Source organism: Armigeres subalbatus, chromosome 3, assembly GCF_024139115.2.
Source record: "Armigeres subalbatus isolate Guangzhou_Male chromosome 3, GZ_Asu_2, whole genome shotgun sequence".
In the NCBI taxonomy this organism is placed as follows: domain Eukaryota; kingdom Metazoa; phylum Arthropoda; class Insecta; order Diptera; family Culicidae; genus Armigeres; species Armigeres subalbatus.
This window is the reverse complement of record NC_085141.1, coordinates 296,814,802-296,842,646: the sequence shown is the minus strand read 5'-3', so window position 1 is coordinate 296,842,646 and position 27,845 is coordinate 296,814,802. Positions and strand designations below refer to the sequence as shown.

General features: G+C 39.6%; 1 protein-coding gene across 2 annotated transcripts; it reads left to right on the top strand.

Moving 5' to 3' along the window:
* Positions 1-21: 21 nt before the first annotated feature.
* Positions 22-27,841, top strand: LOC134224914 (BTB/POZ domain-containing protein 6). 2 transcript variants are annotated; one of them, XM_062704568.1, is made up of 2 exons: positions 22-168; positions 26,064-27,841. In XM_062704568.1, the coding sequence occupies exon 2, from the start codon at positions 26,085-26,087 to the stop codon at positions 27,321-27,323; it is 1,239 nt and encodes a 412-aa protein (XP_062560552.1). In that variant the 5' UTR covers positions 22-168; positions 26,064-26,084; the 3' UTR covers positions 27,324-27,841. The 2 variants fall into 2 exon arrangements, with proteins under 2 accessions (XP_062560552.1, XP_062560551.1); XM_062704567.1 differs by having other exon boundaries at positions 115-686.
* The last annotated feature ends 4 nt before the right edge of the window (positions 27,842-27,845 follow it).

The window sequence follows — 27,845 nt, the reverse complement described above, 5'->3', positions numbered from 1 at the left end:
AGGCCCATCATTGAGAGCAGCGAGAAGCGAGTGAACCAAGACTACGGATGGACTTGGCTATGAAGAGAGCGACCTAACGCCATCATCGGTCGGACTGGTCAGTCAGTCTTAGAATTTGTTCGATTCGATCAACATCTTCTCCCGGTGCGGTTATCTTGCGGATGTACGGTGAGCCGTTTTCACTCATACGGAACTTTCTCTGGTCGTTGCATGCCTTTCTTTCAACTATAAACGTCGCGTGCTCGCGGTGAACTACGAACCTGTGCCATTATTGCCTCGGTTAACAACACTGTTTTCAATACGCATGTGCTTTCGTGTTCTAAACTTAAAACAAACATCAGAGGGCGAATAATCGATTGGGTTTCCACTGTTCATAAGTCGTTTTGAATTGTACGGCATTCATTATTCCACACAATTCAAATCAGTGACCGTGCATAAAGTGAACCAGTGACATCCCGTTACGTAAGCTTGTAGCTGTACTGCTGCACTTGGATATAATATTCTCGTTTGGCCACAACAACACACAGGCCGGACATCGACATTAAACAACAGCAAAAACAGCTACCTATATTTATCTGCGTACATCGTAGCAACATCAGCGGAACAAAAACACCACGCGCCGAGGAGGCAGACGACAATCGGAAGCCATCTGAACCAGAGGCCGAACGGCATAAATGAGCAATAAAGTAAGTCAAAGAAGTGGAGAATAAATTAAAATTTACAGTCATCAGCACCTACACGCCCCTGTCTGCTAAAGGAATCGCACACAAGTCCTCCACATACATACATAATGTTCGCGAGAATTCGCATCGCATTATCTCCCGAGCAGAATCTCAAGCGGAGAACCAGCAACCTCGTTGAATGACGATTTGAATGGAGTTCAAGTTCAAGTTGTTCAGGTTTTTATTTCTGCTTCGTTCTGCTTATTCGCGCTTACGTCGGCTTACGGCCCATCCGCTTGGTAGACGTATCGATATCTGCGTCGAGCAAAACAGCTGCCAGCCCCAACCCAGCAGTAGGGTATTAAACCGGATGATTCAACAACAATAACACCAATAACACTGACTGACGTATTGGGTTGGGATGTGTGGCCGTCTCCCTATCCTAAAGCATATAGATCAGGTTAACGTGACTTTGAAAACGGACGGAGCGGTCAGATGTTGGCGTCGCTGTTGAGGCGTTGTGTCGCTAAATAATGTACACCCAGGTTTTTTTTTACACGGTTGCAATTCATTAATTTCTCGGTTAACCTGAACTTTTACAGCTTTTCAAATACCCCCTGAATTTTCTTTGATTTTTTGTGAATTTTTTGGTGGGGTTAAATCATTGCTTCATTGACGCTGAAGGTCTTAAACGACGAAAACCAAACCGTGTAAAAAAAAACCTGGGTGTACAGTGAAAGTTACTGGGAAGTTATTTTCAAAATTTGCACACATTTTAACAATCTAACTTTTATATAATGTGTTAAATATGTGAAGTATCCATACCATGCTGCTTGCTGTTCTAAAATAATCAGTATTTAAGGCATTTGAAAGATAAGAAAATTTTGAAAATGTTTCTGAAATCGCATTCTTGTCATATTAGTACTCTCAGAATAGTACTAGTGAACATCATAGAATAATATCTAAATTGGGACATCAGAAAAAAAATCAGAAAAATTCAATTCCAATTTTAGATCATTTAGATCATTGCATTTTGACATTTTTTTTTTTTTAATTTGTGACATGAGGAAATTTCTCTTAATTTCTTAAATTTGGTGTAAATTCTTATTTTAAAAATGGCTTCCACCTCAAATGGTTAACCATAAATTATTGACGGTTCCCTCATTCCTGTGAAAAATGTAAAACGCTCCATCGTTGAACATTTTTTATCTTCCTCAGTCATTTTAGCGTCTGAAGGAAGAAAATTGCTACTGTTTGAGGCTATTCTTATAGCATTATTTTCTCACGTCTTTGAAAAATAAGATCGCTACATCTTATATGGCAAGAACCTGCAAGAACAAGTTTTCTAGTTGCTTTCCAGGGGTAAAATTATTTCATACCCAAGCCAAAAGCTGAACAAGTTCCGCAACCATCAGCTAGCAGAAAGTTCAACGATTCATTGGCCGGGTGCTTGTCGAACCTAAGCTGGATCTATGTACTTTATAAATAAGGAACAAAGAAAAAGAAATCGATAACATAAAAAATGAAAGCACCGAAAATATAGCTTCAAAGCTTGTGGTGATCGAAACACTTCTGGATGAAACATCCCGTTGAGGAGGTGATGGGACGCTAAAACTTTGTAAACCAAACGGAAAGATGCTCAAACTGGTTATAAGAAAGGGAAGAAAGTTTCAAAATAGGAACCAGAAAATACATAGGTAGATGCTTTGAGAAGTGAAAACAATGAATTAAACAAAACAATTTACATGGAAATGTCATCCGCCGTCGTCGCCACCAAACTCGCCGAAAGTAAATCAAAGGTGTGTCTGACACTCTGAATCATGTATGTTAAATCAGCTGTTCACAATCCTTGAAACTGTGAGACAAAACATAGCAGAAAAATGCTGCGAGATATGTAGAATGTCGATAAACGCAGTAGAAGTAGAATATACCGTTGCAAACAACTTGCGGATCGCCCGGTTCGTGCGCTTCAGTGTGCTTCTGACTGTAGCGCTGGCGGCGGCGATGACAACAAAGCGCGGACCTGAACAGTCACGTGTTGGAGTCAACAGCCAGCGTTGACCGTGAAAATTAAATCCTATAACAATACAAAGTGAAGTTCGTAACCGGTAGTATTGTGAAGGGAGTGATTCCGTTATGTTTATTTTGAACAAAAGTCGAATGGAAATGATGAATGAAATAGGAAACATGTAGGTACCTACCTTCAACAGCTGATGCAATGCATGAGCCTTCTCTACATAGGGGAAAAGACGGCTTTGGCAGGTTTTGTTCTATTATTAGCAGGGGGGTTTTTGTCTACCGAATTTTATGAAATTTGGCCACAATATGCTTTGATATGCATAGAATGTTTAAGCCAAATTTGAGCATAATCAGTCATAAAAAACCCCCCTGACAATAATAGAACAAAACCTGCCAAAGCCGTCATTCCCCCTATATACGTACCTTCTTCCATCTGCACCTTATAGCCTATGCAAATTACGAGCATTTACGAGGCATTTTACGTGGTATCATATGAAATGAAAGTAAGATGAGTGGTCTTTGATATCAAGATACTCTTCTTCATGTCATTAAGGTCACTCCTGACGGAATCCAAGATTAAAAGTGCTCGCGTTTTCAGGGGCCACCACTCGATTCAGAGGCGGCGCACAACTGTCATTTTTGTTGATTTAGCTTTGCTGCGTCGCAGCATGCGTGAAATAATAAAAATGACAGTTGTACGTTGCTTCTGTATCGAGTGGTGTGCCCCAGAAAACGCGAGCACTTTTAATCTTGGATTCCGTCAGGAGTGACCTTAAGCTAATAATCTGAATAGGCTATTAATATAAATGATTCGCAGTACTTTCTTGCCTGTATCTGTAACTTCGGTATAACTGTCATCTGATGTCATTCGGCCGCCATAACATTCGAAATCAGAAGCTTTGAACATTATCCTTTGTTTTCCGGCTACTGTAAACCTGGTCGCCGTTTTCACATCCAACGATTAGGTTTTGATCTGAGATTTTTTTGATCTCAGGCTTTGATGACATTGAAGCTTGCTTTGATGATTGAATTTGCCGATGAGAAGCGTTCGGCAAGGTCGATGTTAAGATAGACTTTTACTCTTATTACCTTAAAATGATAAGATAGGAAATCGTGATTTTTGCACAACACATGAATCGAATATGGTCATTGTTCAACCTACTGTTATCTGCATTTTTATTACAAACCGATAGCTACTGTCGTAGCTGCATAGACTTTTGAATCTGAATATAAATTTAAAAAAATCGAAGGTTTATTAACAAGATCATGATAAAATTTTCTATTGATTCCAGCAATGCATTAATATTAATCAGACTGCAATACATCAGTAATATGATGTAAGTTTGGTGGTTTGATGTAATGGTTGTCTTGTCTTGTCTTGTCTTATCTTAGCACATGCACAGCCAGTATTGAAAAGCATCCTGGAAATGTCGGTTGTATTTCCGAGCATTTTCTTGTCTGCATTAATATTTGCAGCATATCATAGATATGACACAAATATTAAAACGACCAGGCCCACCGTGCAGGCTTGAAATGGGAGATAATTCATTACTCCCCGGCAATCAGATTATTTAGTAATAAATAACATGATCAACGAAGAGTTTTGAATCTACGAAAGGAAGAAAGGGGCTGTCCACAAACCACGTAGACTGAAATTTCACATTTTCAAACCCCCCTCCACCCTAGTAGACTTTCGTAGACTTTTCCTAAACCCTCCACCATCCCCTTAAAGTCTACGTAGACAAACTTCCAAATTTTACAAAATATAATATGTGATTGGACGATCAAAAACGAAATCAAATTTAATCCTGTCCACTGCTCCTGAAACCAAATCTGCAAATCAATTAATTTAATTTCTGTTGAATTCGATTCCTCCCATGGGCGTAGCCAGGATTTCGATTAGGGGGGCCAAATTTTTTAGGTCTTCTGAATCGTAGTTTTATAGTAGTTTTATAAAAACACGTGAATATTAGTGCTTGGTACTTTTCCCTTTTGAGCTCCAAACACTTTGAAACCAAATCCACAGCCAACAGTAAAGGCTGAATCTCAACAGCACGTCAGCGTTGAAGTCAGCGTTTTGTACTAGAACGTACCCAGCAAACACAAGATCGTATATCATAGCGAATAAGTGTACAAAGTGGAGGCCTTATACGCACATTTTGCATGCAGTCAAATGGAGGAATGCGCCTATATCGCCTCCACTTATTCGCTAACATATGCGATTTTGTGTTGACTGGGTAATACCAATAAACGTGACGCATTCACGCCCGGATTCTTCAGGAATGCCTCCAGCAATTTCTTCGGCAATGTCTTCAGGAATTCCACCATCAATTTCGCCGGAAATTGACCGAAAATTCCACCATTATTTACTCCAAGAAATCCTCCACGAATTCTTTTATAAGTTCTGCAGGGAATTCTTCAGATAATTCTTTCGTGCTGTTTCTCATAAAAAAATCAGAAGGGTTATGTACAAGACACAACCGCCCAACGTAAACTACGTAAGGCAGTTTTTTCATTGAGGATTATAGTGCCATCATGCATGAATATTTTTAGAAAATTCATTTGATTACTTATGTCACTGGTTTCGAACAAAACTAGCGTATCTTAAGATATGAAAATTTTTGGATACGACAATTGTTTAAAAAATTCACTATGAAAACCCAAATTTATTCCTCAGTGGTAATGATCTGGGACGGGACTTGCAAAGAGGAAAAAATGTAACTTCATCTGCAACCAGCAAGCGCTGTCACGAATTGTCAGATGCAACCAGCACCTTTTTGTGTAAAAGTATTGGTATCCCTCAAAAAGTATTCCGAATGATTTTGTTTTATGAGTACTTTTTCACTTTGAAAAGTATTCTAGAAAAGCCGGACTGCTTAATATTGAACTGTTATGAATTTTCCGATAGGAAAATCTTTATAAAAATAAGTTTACAAATCCGTAAATCACAAACACTTTTATTGTGCTCAGAAGATTCTACCCGGGATTTAGGTGAAACACTCAAGGAAACAGTTGAGAATCGATGTTCAACTGTGATGAAAAGAAGAACTAGTGTCAAAACAAGGAAAAAGAAGCCGTCTTTGCAGGTCTCGTCTCAGGTAATGATGCCTTTCTTGGATCCGAATTGCCTACATTTGGGTTTTGAAGCATTTGATGAAATATTTCAATAGAAGAAGCCCTAGGGGAGCATCCTCTTTTCCGTTTGCAACATTTATTATTTAGAAACATTCCAATCATAGGCATATCTTGTTTTTCGTGCATCACCAGAAATCATAAAATGTCTATCATGTACCAAAACCCAATTAATTTGGTTGTGATGCGCGCGAGTAGTAAACGTTGAGGACGGGAAAAGAGGGTGTATGTGTTATTACAACCCAACTCCCACTATCTGGCAGTGTCACCAGTGTTGGAAAAATCTCAAAATCTCAAATCTCATCGGCGATTCAAACCATGCGTGAGTAAAATCCCATCAGAATCATGGCCCAGAGATTTGCTCATGATTCGAATCGCAATTTGCATCATTGCATGATATTTACGTGTTCTTCATTGTTAAATGCATTGAATTATCTGTTTTTCGACTAAAACAATGGCCAATAATTGCATATATAAACAAAACATACGCCTCGATTGCGTTTTGATGCTTTTTAGAACGAAATCATTTTTCGGTGAGTGAGCGAAGCGATGCGATTCTGGCCGTGAAACTCAAGCGCGATGCTCCCCCTACAGAATCGCAGGCGAGTTAGCTCGTGCATGAAACCTCGATGATTCAGATTTGAGTATGATTCTACCAACACTGAGTGTCGTGTCACTATGAATAAAATATTCGTGCAACCATTTTAATATTATCATTGCCAGACTTTTGAATCAGGGAGCAAGAAGGTGATAGCTCTATTGTAACTCATATAGTCCGTTTCAAGAACGTATGCGTTCCGAAGCTTTTGTCGTGTACAATAAGTACCACATGATTGCACCCACGTATTATAAAAATATCTTAAGTGCATTCACACTTCCTGAATCAAAGTTATATCCTTCTGATTCAGGCGCGCATTTAATTGGACAAAATATTATAAGGCCGATAAAAATATTTTTATAAAATGTGTCTCCCCCCCTTCGGATTGTTTTGCTCAAAAATAACAATCTGAGGGGCATTAAAAAAAAATTTCCGGTAAATTTTGAGAACTTTCAAAACATTCTTTAACAAATCCGAGGAGTTTTTTTATTATTATTTTTTCCATTTTAATATTTATCTTTTACTAGCAGACCCGACGAACTTTGTTTCGCCTAAAATTGATTTATTCTCTGATTAGTTCTCGAGTTATGCCGAAATTTTTGGTTCATTTGTATGGGAGCCCCCCTTTCTAGAAGGGAGAGGCGTTGCAAACCACCACAGAAACATATCTTCCCTTCCAAAACCTCCACACGCCAGAATTGTTTCCATTTGCTTGATCTCGAGTTATGATGAAATTGGTGTTTCATTAGTATAGGAGCCAGGTTTCAAAGAGGAGAGGGGTCTCGAACCATCTTAAGAACCTTCCCCGGCCTCAAAAACCTCTGCATTCAAATTTTCACGCCGCTCGATTCAGTAGAAGAAGAAGAAGATATTACCCCCTCCCTCTTGACTTTGCGGAGATCAGTAGACCTTGACCTTGCGTAGACCATAATTTTTAATAAATATGGGTAACGGCCTTATTAGTTTTCAGTTTGCAAAAAAAATGTTCAACATTTTTCCAAAGTCATTTTTCAATATAAACATGATTGTGCAATTATATTGCGATGATTGCATACTAGCAAGGGCATTGGCATTGATAAGAATTGATCGTCTCATGCCTGCACAAACATGCCCATATCTGCATCACTTTTTATACACCATGCACTACACTACGCATTTTTGTTACCTTTGTTTCGACCGCGGTCACTGGTCTGGCTCCATTGTTCTACTTTTTGTGCGAAACACCGCACAAAAAGCAGAGTCCAAAAGCCAACCGCACTGAACGGCGACGGCCGAAACAAGACTCTTGCGGACAAGAAAAGAGGGTGCTGCCAAAATGATCCGATACCCTATTTTAACGTTCGTAACCCAAAGTTTCAATATAATTGACAAATTGGTAGAGAATTTCCGAGTCGATTGAAATATAAATCTCAAAAATCCATCGGAAGATAAAGGCGCTATTCAAGTTCAAAATCTTACATGATTTCGTGACGGTCTCGAATTTGGAAATTTTCATTTGTCACCCTGTATCCGAGTCTTCCCCTTAGACGTAGTTTACGTCAAAATCTGAAAAATTGCACCGTGGAATTCCTAAGAATGTTCCGTGAAAATTCCGCAGAATTGCCAATAAACATTCCTGAGAATTCCGCGAAAAATCTTCGAACTTCCTGTGTAAATTCCATATTTTTTCCGTGAAAGTTTCGAATAATTTCTTGTGAAAATTTCAAAGAATTTCTCCAGGAATTCCACCAAAAATTATACCGAAAATAAAATCAACAATGGAATTTTTGGAGGAGTTCCTAGATTAATTCCTAAAGATATCTAGAAAGAATTCCGGTGGAAACTTAAAGATTTCCACTGGACATCCTGCAGGAGTTCCTTCAAAAATTCCTCCGGGAATTCTTCCAGGAATTCAACTTGCAGATCCTCCAAGAATTCCTCCAGGATTTTCTCCGAGAATTATTCCGATAGTTCCGACAGTTCCTACGGGGGCTCTCTGAAACTTCTTCCGGGAATTTCTCCAGAATTTCCTCCGGGAATTATACAGAAATCCCTCTAGAAGCTCCTCCGAGAATTTCTCTGGGAGCTCTTCAAGGAATTCTCCGGGAGGCCCTCTGATGATGATGATGGTTCTGCTACATACCCCTACAAAAGTTTCAGCTAGATGAGATTTGTCTATAAGATGAATTCTCCAAGATTTTTTTCCTTCTCTGGTAGTTCCTCTGGAGGTTCATTTAAAAATTCTCCCGGGAGTTTCTTTAGAAATTCCTCCGGGTGTTCCACCAGTAGCTCTTCCAGAAGATCATTCAGGCTTTTTCAGGAAATCATTTAGGCTTTCTTCAGAAAATTAGCTGGAAACTGGGAGTTCCTCCGGGAGTTCTTACGGGAGCTCCTCCAGCAGTTCCTACGTGAATTCCTCCGGGAGATCCACCAGCAGTTTTTATGAGCATTTCTCCGGGAGTTTCACCGGCAGTTCCTTTGAGAAGGAACTCCCGGAGTAATTTTCGGAGGAACTCCCAGAGGAATTTCTGTAGGAAATCCCGGAGAAAGTATCAGAGGAATTTTCGGAAGAACTGCCAGAGGAACTTCTAGATGAATTTATTGAAGAACTACAGGAAGAATTTTCGGAGGAAATCCTGGAGAAACTCTCGTAAGAACTTCTGGATGAATTCCAGAGCAAACTCCTTGAAGAATTCTTAAAGGACCTCCCGGAGGAGCTCTCAGAGAAATTTTCCGAGGAACTTCTGAAGGAATTTGTAGATACATTCCCAGAGAAAGCCTTAATGAACTCCTGAAAGAATGTCTGAATGAATTTCCGGAGGAACTACTAGTGGAACTCCCGGAGAAATTTTCAGAGGATCAGCCGATGGAATACCCGGATTTGAATTTCTAGAGGAATTTCCGAAATCCCATTTCCCTTGAAATTCCTGCCAAATATCCTCAAAGAATCCCCTGTAAAGTTCCTGGAGAGATTACTAGAGGAACTTCTGGAAAAACTCCTGGGGGAGCTCCCGGAGGAACTCCCACAAGCACTTCCAGAGAAATTCTCATAAGGTAGTACTGAAATAATTATTGGAGAAGTTCATGAAGGAATTCCTGGAGAAATATCAGAAGGAATTCCCGAAAAAATACCAGGAGGAATTAATGCAGAAATTACCAGATGAAATCCAGAAAGTATTCCCAGATGATTTGCTGTTCTTTGTTTGTTCTGATGAAATTCCTGGAAGAACTCTTGGAAGATATCCTGGAGGAACTCTAACATTAATTTCCGAATGAAATTCTGGAGTAAATTCCGAGTGAAGTCCAGAAAGAATTCTAGGACAATTTTGCGGAAAAAATTCTGGAGAAATTCCTGAAGGAAGAGAAAAATTTCCGGGGAAATACTTGTACGAATTCTTGGAGAAATTCCTAAAGAAATTTCTAGAGGAATTCTTGAAGGATATTCTGAAATAATTGCGGAAAGAATTCCAAAATGTAATTCTAGAGGATTTCGCTATTGAATTTATAGAGGTATTCCCGGAAAAAGTCCTGGAAGTTGTTATAATATTACCGATTATCACCTTGCATTACATATTCTTGGATTCAACTATGTCAATCTGGCAACACGGAATATAATAAAAACGCGCAGTCTAATTCTATACTCTTATAGTAAAGACGTACTTTTCTCTGTATCCGAAACACCAACAAAACATGGTGTCAGAGACGCTCATAAGAAAAAACCAACAGTAGCACTGAAAACTTGAATTCGTAAAAAAAAAAAAAAAAAAAAAACAAGTCGCAGTAGCTGAAACGTGAGTGGAAAAAAATGCCATCCGATGACGAGTTCGAAGACTCCGTGGAGAGTGATCTCGGTGGACCCAGTGTGCGGAAAAATACGGCGGTGAAACTAACCTCAACCTCTGCAAACGTAGCCGCTGCAGCAAGTTCCGTCGTTACGAGAGTGATAAACAATAATGTACCGTTTCCCGAACCACTTTCTTTGTCGGGAAATGTTCGTCAGAATGTGAATGATTTCATAGAAGGTTTCGAAATATATCTAATCGCGTCGGGACTGGAAAATCAGGAAGAGAGTGAAAGTGGCCACATTCAAAGCGGCTCTTGGGCTAGAAGCGAGGAAAATTTTTAACAACTGGCCGCTCTTGCCAGCAGAAACAAATAGTGTAAGTGCTTGTATGGAATCGGTGAAGAAATACATGGTGCCCAAAAGAAACGTCAAACTCGCCCGGTATGAGTTTTTGCAGTGCAAACAACAAGTAGCCGACGGTGCTGGTGATGGTGAAACGATGTCACAATTCATCAATAGAGCCAGGGCGCTTGTTAAAGATTGCAACTGGGGTAACATGGAAGAAGAAATGCTTCGTGATATCATAGTGGCTGGTTTGAGTGACACTCGGCTGAAGAAAGCGTTTATTGATAAACCAGAGCTTACTGCTAAACAAGTGATCGACCAGTGTATGTCCGAAGAGGCTACAAGGAAGGAGCTAGAGAAGAATAAATGGATGGAAGAGAAACACGTTGTAAACAAAATATATAGAAAGCATATGAAATCGAAGCTGTGCTCTTACTGTGGGAACGAGTATCATAAGAGTTTGGCTGATTGTCCCGCTCAGGGCAGTGAATGTCGCTATTGTAAACAGCGGAATCACTTCGAAGTCATGTGTTGGAAAAAGCGAGAAGATATGGAAAAGAAGAAGAAAAATGAGAAGCAGAGTAGGAAGAATAAGAGTGGACGATTCAACAAAAAAGTGCATACGATTGGGGAAGAAAATTCCAACGAAAGCAGCACAGAAGAAGAGTTGGAAGAAGAAGTCATAGACTCAATCGAATTTCTGTACAGTGTGGAACAAGGACATTCTGGACTCCTGAAGGCCGACTTGACCTTTCTGGACAGTGGAAATCATTCAAAACAGGTCCACTGCATTTTGGATACAGGAGCTTCGTGCAACGTCGTGGGCCTACCGTCGCTTTTGGAAATTCTGAATACGAAATCAATTCCCTCGATAGAAATCGAGTTATCCTGAAGGATTTGGCGGCTCTTCGATTAGCACTGTAGGAAGAACAACCGTCGATGTTCGACATAAAGGGAAACTATATAAGGCCGTGTTCAACGTAGTACAGTTTCCTCAGATGCCAATCCTATCCAAGCACACATGTCTTAAGCTGGAGCTAGTTAAACTTTGTATGACCGTGATGGAGCAACAAGAAACAGAGGCCAGAAATATTGTGTCTCGATTTTCGACTGTATTTCAAGGCTTAGGTAGACTCGAAGGCGACGTGCATCTCGAGGTAGATTCATCCATCAAACCAATTATACAGACTGCTCGCCGTATCCCAGTCACAATGCGGGAAGAGCTCAAACAACAGCTAGACGAAATGGAAAAAATGGAGATTGTCGTTAGGGTGGAAGAGCCCACGGATTGGGTGAGTAATCTTGTCCTTGTGAAACGAAGTGGTAAAATTCGAATATGCATAGACCCAATTTTATTGAACACCGCTCTCAAAAGACCGCATTACCCAATTCCCACCATAAATGAACTATTACCAGAACTCTCAAATGCTAAGATTTTCACTACAGTTGACGCTAAATCTGGTTTTTGGCAGGTAAAACTGGATGACGAGAGCTCAAAGCTGACCACTTTCTGGACTCCATTTGGGCGTTATCGTTGGTTGCGAATGCCGTTTGGAATCTCGCCCGCGCCAGAAATCTTTCAACGAAAGTTGCACGAAGCAGTTCATGGCCTTAAGGGCGTGCGTGCATTGGCCGATGATATTCTTATCTTTGGATGCGGACAAAGTACAGAAGAAGCTATGGTAGACCACAACCGAAATCTGCAAGCGTTTCTAGAGAGGATGGCGAAAAAGAATGTAAAGCTGAATAATGAGAAGATTCGTTTGTGCCAGCCCATGGTCAAATTTTTCGGACACGTGCTCACTCCCGATGGTGTTAAACCAGATCACGACAAGATTCACAGTATCAAGGTGATGGAAGAACCTCAAGACGAGGCTGCTCTTCTTCGATTCTTAGGAATGGTAACATACCTAACAAGTTACCTTCCTAAGCTAGCCACAGTAGCCGAACCACTGAGACGCCTGACTAAGAAAGATGAACCATGGAAGTGGGACACAGAACATCGACAAGCCTTTGAACGCGTGAAGGCTTTGGTGACAAAGGCACCAGTACTGAAATATTTTGATATTCGAAAAGACGTGACCATTCAATGCGACAGTAGCAGTGTTGGGCTTGGAGCTGTCCTTCTTCAAGGCGGACAACCAGTGTGCTACGCTTCAAAATCGCTCACACCAACGGAGAGGCGGTACGCACAGATAGAAAAAGAGACGTTGGCAATACTGTACGCATGTCGTAAGTTTGAATTTTACATTATTGGAAAAAGTAACTGTACAAACGGATCACCAACCGCTATTGAGAATTTTCAAAAGGCCACTGACCGAAGCTCCCATGAGACTGCAGCGGATGCTTCTCGCCCTCCAACGATACAAAATCACATTGCAGTTCAAGCCAGGGAAGGAAATTGTGATTGCGGATATGCTATCGAGGGCAGCTTTCGCTGCAGGAGATGGTACGAACCAGGATATTTACGACATCTACACGATAGATATGGATTTTTCTTTCGAAGAGTTTGAGCAAATAAACGTGATGGATTATGCCCCGATTTCGGACTACCGGCTGGATCAAATACGCAAAGAATCTCATCAGGACGAGGATATCCAATGGATAATCCGGGCAATCGTGGAAGGATGGCCCAGCAGACCACAAGAAGCACCGGACCGTGTTCAAGTTTTTTGGAAATACAAAGACGATTTGAGTGTTCAGGGTGGCATTGTCTACAGAAACGATCGGATTTTAGTTCCTTCGAATCTGAGGTCAGAAATTCTAAAGCGTTTACATGCTTCTCACTCTGGAATTGAGGCCACAATGAAGCTAGCTCGGGACACAGTATTCTGGCCGGGAATCAACCGCGACATAAAAGAACGTATTCAGAATTGTAACATTTGCATCAAGTACTCCTCCAGTCAACAACATCAACCAATGCAAACTCATCAAATTCCAAATTATCCGTTCCAAAAGGTTAGTATGGACCTATGTGAAGTGCATTCTGGGGACAAGAAACACGTATACTTAATCACAGTGGACCATTTTTCGGATTTCATTGAAGTTGACGAGCTGAAACGGGGGGCAACTGCAGGTATCGTCATTGAAAAATGTCGACAGAACTTTGCGCGGTATGGTACACCAATGTACGTAACGACGGATGGTGGTCCGCAGTTTGATTGTGAGGAATTTCACAGATTCGCTGAAAGATGGGAATTCAACCACACCATGTCGGCCCCTTATCACCCACAAGGGAATGGTAAAGCGGAGTCCGCCGTGAAGATTGTGAAAAAGATTGTTAAAGAAATCTTTGGAGACAAAAAGTGATTTTTGGCAGTCACTTCTACAATGGCGGAACATACCAAATAGCTGCGGAAGCTCTCCAGCTCAGCGAATGTTTAGCCGGCGTACGCGGTTCAATGTCCCTATGGCAGATGGTAAATTCAACCCAAAAATACAGGAAGGAGTGAAGGAGCAGATCAAACAAAATCGACGACATGCAAAATACTACTACGATCGTACAGCCAGGAACCTGCCGACTTTGGAAGTCGGGCAGCCAGTATTCGTGAAGAAGAAACCATCGGAGGGAAGGCATCGTTCATAGTACTTTCAATGATCGTTCCACTGTTGTTGATGTGCAAGGGCAAAAGTATCGAAGAGACAACGTCATGATTAAGCCGGCGGGTATTAGGAGCGTTGCCGGACGATCACAGGAATTTATGGAACGCTCGGCTACACCGGAACCAGAGGTAAAGCAGCAAGCCGAGGAGTCTGATACTAGCGCGGCTACCAGTAACGATATTGTCAAACCTACACCAGAGACAGCAACAACATCGACGAAGCACGACCGTCCGAGACGTAATATTCGGCAACCAGACTGGTTTAAAGATTATCAAATGTGTTGACTTGTTTTTATTTAATTTTATTTGAAGGGAGATGTTATAATATTACCGATTATCACCTTGCATTACATATTCTTGGATTCAACTATGTCAATCTGGCAACACGGAATATAATAAAAACGCGCAGTCTAATTCTATACTCTTATAGTAAAGACGTACTTTTCTCTGTATCCGAAACACCAACAAAACAGAAGTTAAGGCTACTTTACACATCGGGAAAATTTTCCGCCGGATTTTGGTCCCCGTGCATTTTAAATGGGGCCGGGATTTTGATTTTCCGTGCCCAAATCCCGAAAACATCGCATATGCAAAAATACATGGGGAAAAAATCCGCGGACCAAATTCCCGAGGAATTTAAGGAAGAGTTCCTGGAGGAATGCTCGAAACAGTTTATTATAGATTAGCAGATGAAATTATGGAGCGAAATCGGAGGATTTCCGTCATTAATTACTGAAGAAACTTCTAGTGGAATTTTGGGAGGAAATTCCGTATGTATTCTTGGAGGAACTCTAGAATGCATTCCTGAAGGAAATGTCGCAGATTTTTTTGGAAGAATAGCCGAAGAAATGGCTAGAAGTAAAACTTGAAGGGAAGAAAAGAAATCTTCAAGAAACTTCCACATGAATTTCCTAAAAAAAAATAGTTGGGGGTTTCTAGTTAAGGAGAAATTACAATTACAAGAGAAGGATTTTCAAACGATTTTCAGTTCCCAGGGGAGCTTCTAGAAGGATTTCTAGGAGAATTCTTTAGCCCGAAATGTTTCGAGTTGTTTTGAAATTTCATATAGTATGGATCCTGGATACCCTTATAAGTTTTTTGGGAATCTTTTTAATTTCAAAAACCTATTTCTGAATATGATTGAATCGTAAAGTGCACATGTTCAAGCGAATTCATTTCAGTACCCGTTCAATCTTTCCACCATTTAGGGGGGGCGACGCCCCCCCCCCCTGCCTTCCTCTGGCTACGCCCTTGATTCCTCCTATAGGTGTGCACCATCGACACTTTTGCATCGGCGCGCCACTGCTTAAAATCTGTCACGCATCTGACCTACAATTCTCCACACCGGTTCAAATTTGTAGAAAACCGAAGAATTTTCTGAATTTCCGTGAAAATTTAGAATTATTTCCCGAGGTAATTTTAGGTTTAAATGGACATTCCGAAATATTTCCCGTGGAATTTTGGCATGGTTTCGTACGTTCTTGCAGATTTGGAGCAATTTCCTGAGAATTATTTAAAAAAAAGTCGTATAGACATTCCGAAGACTTTTACGAATAATTTGCGGTGGAAATTATAGACAACTTTCAGTTGAAATTTTGGTGAATTTGTACAAAAATTTCGAATAATTTTTCATGAAAATTACAAAGGCTTTCTTACAAAAATTGCAAATATTTTTTTTCGGAAACTCAAAGAATTTTCTCGTGGAAATTTTCAACAGTTTCTTTAGAAATTTCTAAGATTTTCCATCGATTATTCCAAAGAATTCGCATTAGTACTCCCGAAGAAATTGCTGTAAAATTTACAAAGAATTTCCCATGGACATTTCGAATTTCCCGGAGACTTCCCAGAAAATCTCCAGTGAGGGGTTCCAGCGGAATTCCCCGTTGAAGTGTGACATAATTTTCCGTGAAAATTCTGAAGAATCACTTGTAGTTTCCAAAGAAGTTCCCGACGAAAATAATAAAAAAAATAGTTGAATCTGCAATAAAATCCAAGTGTAAATTTTGAATTTTCTCGAAAGTTTTTATAGAACATTTCGGCGAATTTTCCTGCTCAGCACAGAAGAATTTCATGAGAATATCCATATAGTTTTGAGCCGTAGTTCAGACTATTACTTCAGTGAAATTCATTAGATTATTTCGATATCTTCTGGGAAATCTGGGAAAATCCTAAAAAAAATCAAACAAGTGAACTTTGCACATAGCTTCTGTAAAAATTGTTTTCCAAAAAAAAAATAAAAGATCAAAAAGTCTACGCAGATTAGATATCTTTCGCGGATTATTTTGTTGATGGAAAAATAAACAACATATTGGGTTTCATTGGTAACGACAACATTCAGCGTTTACTTAGATGATAATTCCAGTTCAGTGTCGGGAAGCAGTTATTGTCAGATTTTTTATAGCATATAGCATATAGTGCGCGTTGCTCCTCCACGAGGTTTCCACCCGAAAAGATCCTAGACGGGACCTAGAATCGAACTCGCCATCTCTGGATTGGCAATTCTACGCCTTTTATCGCAAGGCTAACTGAAGACCCTACATACACTATTGTACAAATTATTTCAAAACAACTGAATGTTATCTTTGAATTAAATGCTAATGAATGTTCACAGCTGCGAAAGGAACGAGAGTGTCAGCGAATGAAGATACCACTTTGATAGAGTGAACTACTTTAACTGGCTGACACCTAGCTGACTACTTTTAAGGGAGTCCTACACGCAGAAAAATATATTTTAAAAACAACAATTCTTCACATAAATTCAAAAAGAATTTCACATTGTTTTGGCGGTAACAAGAATTATTGTTGTTTCAACAATCTAGTATTGTTGTTTTTAGCAGATTGGAAAGCTTGAGCTTTCAAAAGCTTTTTTTCAAAGTTTTGATCGATTATAATAATATTGTTGAATCAACAAGAGATTTATGTTGAATTCAAACATCAAGATTTTTAAATTCATTGGCTTTTCTTTTTGAAATATTTTTTCTTGAATTTGAATAAAAATTGCTAATGTTTTTTGGGTTTAATAATTCATAATTTTATTTTTACCAGATATGTTTGGACAGGAATATTTATATCGATACAGTACACAGTATTTTCCACTTCCGCTTACGTTTTATAATAAAGGGGAACCAACTGCCGATCTGAAACCAAATCTATTCTTGAATTGAAAAATCGCAAGAAAAAGAAAATAATTTGCATACCTGTTTGGAAATGTTATTCTATTAGGCATCGTTGACTCAGACTATGTTGACAATGCTTATAAGTTCTCTGCCGCAGGTGAGTTTTTTTCAACCGCTGATAGAATAAGTTGCTCCTTCCCTCTGGGTGTTAATGGCTATTATGTCCTGTAATACCTAATCAATGACAAAACCAGATTGAAAACAGATTAATTCATGGTAAAAACAAAATAAAACCTATTTACCTTTATGAATGGCAACTATCCTACGAGAAATCGCGATGGTGCGCGCAGATTTTTTTCCCGAAAACTTTAGAAAAAAATATGCCTAAATTCCGACGACTTTTGACACTAAAAACAAATCGTACATTTCAAAATGCCCAATTATTTTTGTTTAACAAAGAATATGTAACCGTAAGCATTTACATTAGCTGTACATGCGTTTATTACGCTATCAATAAGCTAATAAGCTCTATACTGGCCGTATTGTAGATCCAGTTGAAAACCGAACTGAGCTCTCGCGACAATCGCATTTTCTCCCATTTCCAAGTGTCGCAACTGCATCGCGGGTGGTGCGCAGGATGGCGCACGGCTGTGGCATCTCGTGTGTCATAGATGCGCACTACTCACGATGCAGTTGCGACATCCAGAAATGGGAGAAAATGCGATTGTCGCGAGAGCTCAGTTCGGTTTTCAACTGGATCTACAATATAATAGCCGAAAAGGCGAACAATAATAACGACTACCTGAGTATTCGCGAAGTCGAAGCAAAATTCTTCACACAAACAATGACAGTTCTTTATGGGTTTTTACAGTAGAGCAACAGAGAAGAAGAGATGGCGGCCATGTTTCACTCAAACTCTGACAGATACCAATGAGGTTTCCCATAGGAGGGAAGAGCAGAATTTGCTTCGACTTCGCGAATAGACCTGTGCAGGAGTTCATGAAATTCACTCACCCGATGGATTTTGACATTTGAGCGGGTCGTCTTCTCGAACAAAAGTTCATTTTACGTTCATTATGCGACCCGCTCAAACGTCATAATTTCTTGGGGGAGTTCATTTTGCGTTAGTCTATGTTTCATAGCCGGCTGTTTTTAAATTTTCTGTAAAATATAAAGTACGTAACTACTGCGCTGGCTTTTCAATGATATATATCAAGCCATCTTAAATGAACTCTAAAAGGGTAATTTGGTTGTAGTTAATAAGAGGAAAACAAGACGAAAATGTTTTACATAGTTTAGGAAATGGAAAAATGGTACTGACTAAGCGATTCATTTTTTAGTGACATTAAACTTCAAAATGATATCACACTTTATCTAGCTTTTTTCGTATACGATGTTCTGCATTGGGAGAAAATCAATACGTCACTGTACTTTCTTACACTTTCACATTTTTATTTTCCACCCCTTCATTCTGGAACAGGAAAATAATGGAATGACAAATATTGTGATTAATTCTCGTCTGCCGCCATTATCATGTGTGAAATACTAGATAACAGCTCCACAATCGGATAAATTTATCATCAAATTATAATCGATTGGCGTCTAAACTACATAACATTTGTCGAGTGGCATTTGTTAATATTTATCAAACGGCTATTGTAATTCTAACGAAAAAATGTTTAATTTTAAATTATGTCCACAAAAATCTACTGAGGTCATTTTCAAATGTAAATATGTAAATCATTCGAGCTTCTCCAAAAAGCTCTTTTTCATAAATATTGTTGAAATAATAATAGTTCGCTATTGATATTGTGTAAACAAATCTGATTGAAACAATAAATTTTGATGTATTTTCTATGAAATTTGACGATTTAAAAACAACAATCAGATTTTTTGATTCAATGTAAACTGTTTTCTGTCCGTGTATAAAGCGGCCTTCTTAGCCTGGCGATAAGATGCTCGGTTGTAAAGCAAGACCATGCTGAATGTACAAAGGCTCGATTGCCGGTTGGATCTAGAGAAATACCTCAGTTTTCCTGCCAATCCGGTCTGGTATAGGATGTTTTCGGGTGGGAAACATTCTAGACTCCCTAGGCATAGTGCAATAGAAAAACTGAGGAAATGCTAATAGAGTACTAAATTGAAACGCAGGCCAAGCTTCAGTTGAAATGAAGAGCCATTGAAGAAGAAGAACTGTGGAAGTGCCTCATGAGCAATTAAGGTGCAATCGCCCCTCGAGATGGTAATGTCTCAATGGAGGATATTATTCGAATGAAGAAGAAGAAAAAGAGATTAGTTATAATTGTATTGATAGAACACTCCTGACTAGACTTAATTTGTAATTGAAACATCAATCAAATGTGTTCCGATTGTAATAGCTCATAGATGCATGTATTTAAGACTCGGAATGATGCACTATTCCGATTGGCGAGTCCGTTTTGTAAACATGAACATGTCCCAATTATCAAATCGCAATGATTGAGTCATTCTGTGAACTAGAATTCATCATAAACTGGGTCACTACATTCTTCTAATCACTACAGTCACTGGTGCAGCGTTTCAAACTTTTGTCTCGTCTCATCCCGCCGTTCTAAAATTATCAACGAACAAATCTGTGAAGTGATTGCATTCGTATTATATGTGTCGAGACGGTTATGACGCAGCTAAAACGGTAACACCAAACAACTTAGAAGCCGGTTGCTGAACGTCCAACAGCAGCAGCAGCAGCAGTTTGTGTATTGATAAGATCCTCGCTAAGCTCATCGAGTGCTTGTGTGCTTTGTTTACCAAGAGCACGTTTTAGCGTTCCGGGGTGGAAGGATGTCTTTGCGGCGTAATAGAAATGGTATTTTTTTCGTAGATGTATACCCAACACCTAACAACGTGTTTGTGTAGTTAATCATTGCCGGTTTTAACGAGCACTGATTTGAGTTAGCATTAAAAAAAACACGTGCTTTGAACAATCGTTTGCCGGTCGGAAGTCCGTCTGGTGAACCAATCGTGATTAGATTTTCGATTAGTCTAACTCTAATATAAACTTTTTTAAACAAAAAGAATTCTAACAATCATTAAAATTATCTCTATGTTTACCCAATCAAAATTTACTGCAACTGCTCGTGTGACTTGCAAACGATTCGATCAAACAAACAAGAGATACGTATTTGTAAAGTCGGAATATTGTATCTTTGATAACTGATAACATGGCTCCATGGGCGTGTATGTCTTGCTCTCTTGGGAACCTTTTTTATTGTGCTATGTTTACAGCAAGTAGAATTGCCTCTAATTGGGACGGTGGTAAACATTCGGTACCAATAATTAAAATCTATTGATTGTGATAGAACAATTATTGCAAATTTTCAACCACGCCGCCGATATGAAGCTTACGACTGTTCATTCAGTAGTGCAGAGGTTCTCCATCAGGTACTAACTTCCAACAAAACATCTCAGTGTTTTTATTTTCTTAGGTTCATCATTGAATTGGTAAAATATCATGACGATTAATTTTTTGGTTGATATTGAATGAAGAATGGAAAATATCAGGTATGATAGAAAAGGTAGTCATTCACGTTGAAGTCCGTCATCCGGGGCTTTGGCAGTCGAAATCCGACGATTCAGTGATTAAGTGCGTTGTTCTCCGGAAATAAAATCACTACAGCCAGTCGGACCCAAACTTGGTGAATAACATCGTTCCGTAACCGATTAATGAAAGAAAGACACTTCGAAGGGTTTTCCTGAAATTTCTTATAGGACAGATTTTCTGCAGAACAAAGTAGCAGTGAACTATTTTTTCAGATTTCTCATTAAAAGAAAAACAGAGCGTCGCAGAACGTGTAAGGGCGTAATTTTCGTGGTCCTACGGGGCAGGATATAGTTGGTTGGTGGCAATCGGAATAGAGCAATATTAAACGAAGTTGGAAGAGAAACATCCCGAGCTGACCTTGTTGTGGAATGTGGATACGGTTAAGAAGAAGAGGTCTTATGACCCGGGTGGCCTCATTAATTTAGCTTACATCTAAACAGATAACACTGGAGCAACAATTTGGCGCTACAATACACGGTTCGAATGCGCCCCACGCTCGCCATGTCGTTCTGTACATGGTCAGCCCACCTCGCTCGCTGCGCTCCACGCCTTTTTGTACCAGCCGGGTCGGAAGCGAATACTATCTTTGCAGGGTTGCTGTCCGGCATTCTTGCAACATGCCCTGCCCATATCGTACCCTTCCGGCTTTAGCTACCATCTGGATACTGGGTTCGCCGTAGAGCTGGTGGTTCATCCTTCGCCGCCACACACCGTCTGATTGCACACCGCCAAAGATGGTCCTAAGCAGCCATCTCTCGAATACTCCAAGTGCTTGCAAGTCCTCCTCGAGCATGGTCCAAGTTTCATGTTCGTAGAGGACTACCGGTCTTATGAGCGTTTTGTACATAACACATTTAGTGCGGGTGTGAATCTTTTTTGACCGCAGTTTCTTCTGGAGCCCGCAGTAAATAGGCCAGACTTCCAAGGACGATGCGCTTTCGTATTTTACGACCACCATTATTATCAACCCTTAGCAAGGATCTAAGGTAGACGAATTCATCGACCAGCTCGAAAGTATCCCCGTCTATCGTAACACTGCTTCCCAGGTGGGCCCTGTCGCGCTCGGTTTCCCCCATTAGCATGTACTTTGTCTTCGATGCATTCACCACCAGTCGAAGTTTTGTTACTTCACGTTTCAGGCGAGTGTACAGTTCTGCCACCTTTGCAAATGTTCGACCGACAATGTCCATGTCATCTGCGATACAAATAAATTGACTGAATCTATTGAAAATCGTACCCCGGCTGAAACACCCGGCTCTCCGCATGACACCTTCTAGCGCAATATTGAACAACAGGCACGAAAATCTATCACCTTGTCTTTGTCCCCGGCGCGATTCGAACAAACTGGAGTTTTAGCACAAAATCAGAACACCATTCACCGTTGCCTTGATCACTCTGGTTTGTACAGATCTGCTTTGAATCGGCGGCGGCGTGAATGCAATTTTCTAAAGGTGGCGGCGGCTCGGATCGGCGCGGTTCAAAATTATCCTTCAAACAAATACCTTTTAGAAAATTTGCATTTCTCTTACACTAATGGCAATGAGCATAATTTATTTTGTATGCTGTTAAGTTTTGCTTCAGGAATACCATGAGAAGACTCATCCAAGGTTCAAATACTTCTTCAGGAATTTCCTAACGATTTCCTTCAATGATCGAGGAAGTTTTCTTGAAATTTTTTCATGTATTTTTTCAATAGTCATCCGGTAGAGTGTGTAATTCCTAGTGAAAATACTAGCAAAAATAGGCCATACATAAAGTAACTGGATTCAATTCATGGTACGGTGCCCGAGCAGGAGAAATCAACTCAATAATACCTAATTCTGTTATTGATACCTGAATCTTTTATGAACTAGCCTTGCATAAGAGGTAAAATTTCAAAGCAGTAAAACCAAAAATTAATATACACAATAATTAAGGCATAACAAAATATGCAAACACACTTTTTTTTACATTATATTCGCGAAAACTCAAATAAAATGTTGCTCAACTAGTAAATCCAAGGAAATAATCCTCTACTCTTTTCTTTGGACTCTAGCATTTTATATTTTTGGAATAATTTTCCAATATATTTGTCAGCACTATCTCAATACTGTCCATTGATTCAAGCCCGTTTGAAGCGTCATGTTCGATTGGATCCCACAAATGACAGTTCGATTGGTGACCTGTTAGTGTCTTCGCCAGACTTTATATCTAGTTACCTTAGGCGTGAGTGGGACTGTAGAATAGAGGTAATAAACTATAGAGGAAGATTGTCGCTGTCGTCACTGGCGAAACATCTTTTGCTGGCGAGGATAGGGCACTAGATGTCAACGAAGGAAAAATCAGTACGTTTCAACAGGTAGATACACAACATGTTTGGGGACGATAACAAAAGAAACCGCAGCCACAATTGTCCTCTATAGTTTATTACCTCTATTGACTGTAGCGTCGAGAAAAAAAATCATTGCCCTGGCACCAACTTTACATTTACAATTCATCCACACACAACTCACCCTGACAGTAATTTCGAGCGTTACCGCATGAATGTGAGTGGCTCATTTAAACGGTTGGTGAATTTTTGTCATTTGCTGGGTGAATGTACATTTTACTGTGATGAATTTCATATTTATGGCACACTGGGTGATGTGAGTTTTGTTGATTACTCCTTTCCCTCTTCGGACAGGTGTGATCTATTTCAAGGAAGAAAAAAAATAAAATTAAAAAAAATACCTTCATCCAGTACTACCGAATATTCACAATCCTGGTATCAGTGACGTATTCAGAAAAAGGGTTTTGTTGAGGAGGAGGGGGCCTCCGTATTGAGTTCGATGTAACAACTAATCATTATGTTTCTGAGTATCTAAGTTTCTGTCACGCGTCGTTAAAATACAATGATCCAGAATCTTTTCGTTTTCTAAGCTTCTTTCGAACAAGTAAAATAATACGAGACTAGCCAGCCTTGGGCTGAAAGTCTCCCTAATAAAGATATATAAAAAAAAGTAAACTAATAAGCACAAAGGGTTGTTTTTTTAATTTTCACGAATAATTATAAAATACTCGTCCTTACCGATATGAAAAAAAAATCCTTCAACATTTATTGCAGCCCAGGTCATACAAGAACTCAATGGAGTATAGGCCTTGAGCTCCTTGAGAGCTGTTTAAGCTCTGCACGCGTATTCAAATTGCCATTATCTCTTTTTCAAAATGGATAATGTGCTCTGTAATCCATTGATCCAAATTGGATTTCAATTTAACTATATTAATTATAAATTCCGAGAATTTTCTTGAGTTTACGCCCTATTGGCTGTTAGATCTTTCCAAAGATGGTGCATGCTCTAAGTGATCCATCCATATAACCCAATTGTATAAACCCTAAACAAGAGGTCAAATGCTATTTGATTCAAATGTGGCACAGCCGAAATTTTTCAAACGTATAAGGATTTGAGCGGATTTTTTCTTTTAACAAATTATGGGAGGGGAAAGAACCCCAAGAACTGAAGAATAGGAGTGTTTGTATCCAATATAAATCGGAAGAAGCAATGGTTGAATCGCTACGGAAGAATGCCGAGACATAACCCGTCACCCCTCCCCCCAGATACAAAGAAGAATTTTTTTTTCGTGCCGTTTGCCGTTTGGCCGAATAGTTAAAAAAATTTAACCTTAGTTTCTTCTTTCTTCCTTCTTCCTTATTCTTTCTTCCTTCTTCCTTTTTTTTTCTTCTTTTTTTCCACCCTTTATCTTCCTTCTTCTTTCTTCCTCCTTCTCTCTGCTTCCTTCTTCGTCCTTCCTTCTTCCTTCTTCCTTCTTCCTTCTTCGTTCTTCCTTCTTCCTTCTTCGTCCTTCCTTCTTCCTTCTTTCTTCTCCCATCTTCCATTTTTCTTCTTCTTTCTTCCTTTTCCTTCTTCCTTCTTCCTTCTCATTTCTTCATTCTTTCTTCTTTCTCCTTCTTTCTTACTCTTTCTCTCTTCCCTCTTCTCTCTTCCTTTTTCCTTCTTCCTTCTTCCTGCTCCCTTCTTTCTTCTTCCTTTTTCCTTGTTCCTTTTTCCTCCTTCCTTCTCCCTTCTTACTTCTTCCTTCTGCCTTCTTCTTTCTTCTTTCTTCCTTCTTCCATATCCCTTCTTACTTCTTTTTCTTCCTTCTTCCTTTTTCATTCTTCCTTTTTCCTTCTTCCTTCTTCTTTCTTCTTTCTTCTTTCTTCCTTCTTCTTTTCTTCCATCTCCTTTTCTTCCTTCTTCCTTCTCCTTTCTTCTTTCTTCTTTGCTTCCTTCTTCCTTCTTCTTTCTTCCTTTTTCTTCTTCTACTTCTCACTTCGTAAGGAAACGCATTTCAACTATTCGGCCAAACGGCATTTGGCCAAATAGCATTCGGCCAAATGACCCTTTTGGCCAAATGGCATTCGGCCAAACGACATTCGGCCAAATGACCCTAAACCAAAGAAAACACAGACGTAGTCCAACGTCAAAACCTATTATATATTCCTTGGAAAGGCCGTTGAAGACCCCATTTATGGCAACCAAAAACAGAGTCATTGCTAGAACAGACCACTGCGGGACCTCAACCTCCTCTTAGTAAGTCCTGATAGAGCCGGAGTTACCGATGAAAACCTGGAAAGACCGGAGTTTCTGTAGAAACTTTAGTATGTTCCCAAGGAAGCCTCAGTCCGCCAGCTGCTCAAGCACTAACGGAGTCCAGGTGCGGTTAAAAGCCCTCGCTAGCCCAGCAAAGTACGAGCTGGTCCCATACCCTGGGTGGAAGGCATGTTGATTAAAGCCAAATTATTCATCGGCTGACGTAGAGGTTGGGGCAACCTCCCATTTTGACACGGGCAGAAGAGCCCGGCTAACAGTGGTCACGAGTAGCCATTGGAGATCAGCCTCCTCGAAAGTCTTGAGTAAGGCGACAGCACAGGGATCAGACCTACAATGGTGGGTGGGATGGTGGGCATTCATATATCCTACAAGTGGAAAGGGAGGGAGATCTCGTTGATAATACTGCCGAGCTTGTATAGAAATAACCTTAACAAGTATATAATAGTCAAGAAAATCATTGGAAAGACGGTCAAGAAAAATTATCTTCAAAATATCAACTGACGTCAGACGAATTGTCTATTATTCACTGATTTTAGTTAGTAACAGCGGGCATTTTTATTCCCGAGCTTTTAATTTATCATTATTTTTTTATCGATCGCTAAACTCTGAAATATTTTAATAATCCCAGACTTATCAATTTAGAACTAAACATTTTTTTTACCATTATTCTCCTTTTAGACCGACACCAGTGCGGACAAGATGGACGAAGAAGCGCCGGATTTTAGTCAACGATTCAACGATATGCGTCACCGTAACCATCTGGTAGATTGTTCCTTTCGTGTAGACGACAAACTATACAACGGTCATAAGTTGATCCTGTCCGCTGCCAGTCCAGTGTTCGAAGCCATGTTTTACGGTTCCCTAGCGGAAAAGCAGACGGTTAAAATATCCGATATTCGGCCGGTCGTGTTTGAGCGAATGCTGGACTTCATCTACGCAGGGACGGTGGATTTTGACCGTATTCTTCATATTGAAGAAATTCTGGAGCTTTACTATTGCGCACAAAAATACATGATCGACAGTCTGCACAAGCAGTGCGTCAGCTATTTTGGTCGAAGCATAAAACCCAACAACGTTTTGAAAATTCTCGACATAGCTTATAGAATGAACCTGGAAGATATTATCTTTTCGTGTTTGTGTGTCCTGAAACACTTCCTGACTTCCGGTATGAGTCTCAGTAACATCATATTGGAAAGTAATCATCATCTATCGAAGAGCTGTGTGGATCTAATTCTCGAGGACAACTATGAGGTTAAGGATAACATCATCTGTATGATTCGCGCCTGGTGCATAACCGAATGTGAGCAGCAACGTCTCGAAGTCAATAGTGATAGTTTGAAAACCGTTTTGCAAGATATCGAGCTTCCGGAAAAGCTAAAAGACACAATCATAGATTGCAGTTATACGAGTATTCAGCCGATAACGAATGAAAACACGTATCATTGGACTCCTATTCAAAGGATCCACTATAAAGCCGTAAGGCCTTTGATAATTGGCGATTCAATGAGCTTCGAAGCAAGTATTACGTGTAACAGGTTCATTGTTTTGAAATCTTTATCCGTCAACAGTAGACTGACTCCTCAGTTGCTTCCTATGGATAAACACCGTGATACTTACACGGAGAACATTGCGGTTGAGATCTGCTCAAAGTTCAACGGGAAGGTTGACTCAATCTACCAGGAGCAGCATCTAGTGTGTGATGTGCCATTTAACAGCAGCTTAGATCTGAAACTGGAGAACCCAATTGTGCTGTTTCCAGACATTGCTTATCTAATACGACTAAAGTGGGGACCGGGTAGTCTTGGTTACGAGTACCCCCGAAACATTTTATCTTCGTACGGTAAAAGCAAGCAGTTTAGAGTTAACTTCAGTGAGAATATCTACGTAGAAACAGAAGGTAGTATTTTACATGGAATCGTTTGTGATTTGTATAAGTAATTAATTAAATAGATTTAGGTTTTACGTCCTTTTCGAATGACAAGCATTGAAGGTAACTAGTGGGAAATAATTCATGTTGACCCAAATAAAATAATTTGTTTATAGCTCAGATCAAAAGAAAACTTCATAATACACGTTTTGGCGTTTTGTTCATTCTACAGTTTCGTTTATCGTAAAACTACTCGAAATATTATTTTACCTTGGGCGTGATAGTAAAAATTCTCTAATAATGTCAATTGATGCTTAGTAATGAACTGAGCCTTAACCAAAAAACATTAATTGGGTCAAACTGAACATTACAGCACTGATGTTAATGATTAAAATATTAAGAATTTAAATGTCTAAGAAGTGAGAAAAACTAATTGTTCTGAAATGTTCGATAACATATAAAATAGATTTTCATCATTAAAAATACTTTTAAATTATTGGAACAAATATTGTATAATTACCTGTATCAGATAATTTGAACCTACTTGAAATTCTGATTAATGCAGAAAAATAAAAATGGATATGCAAAACTAA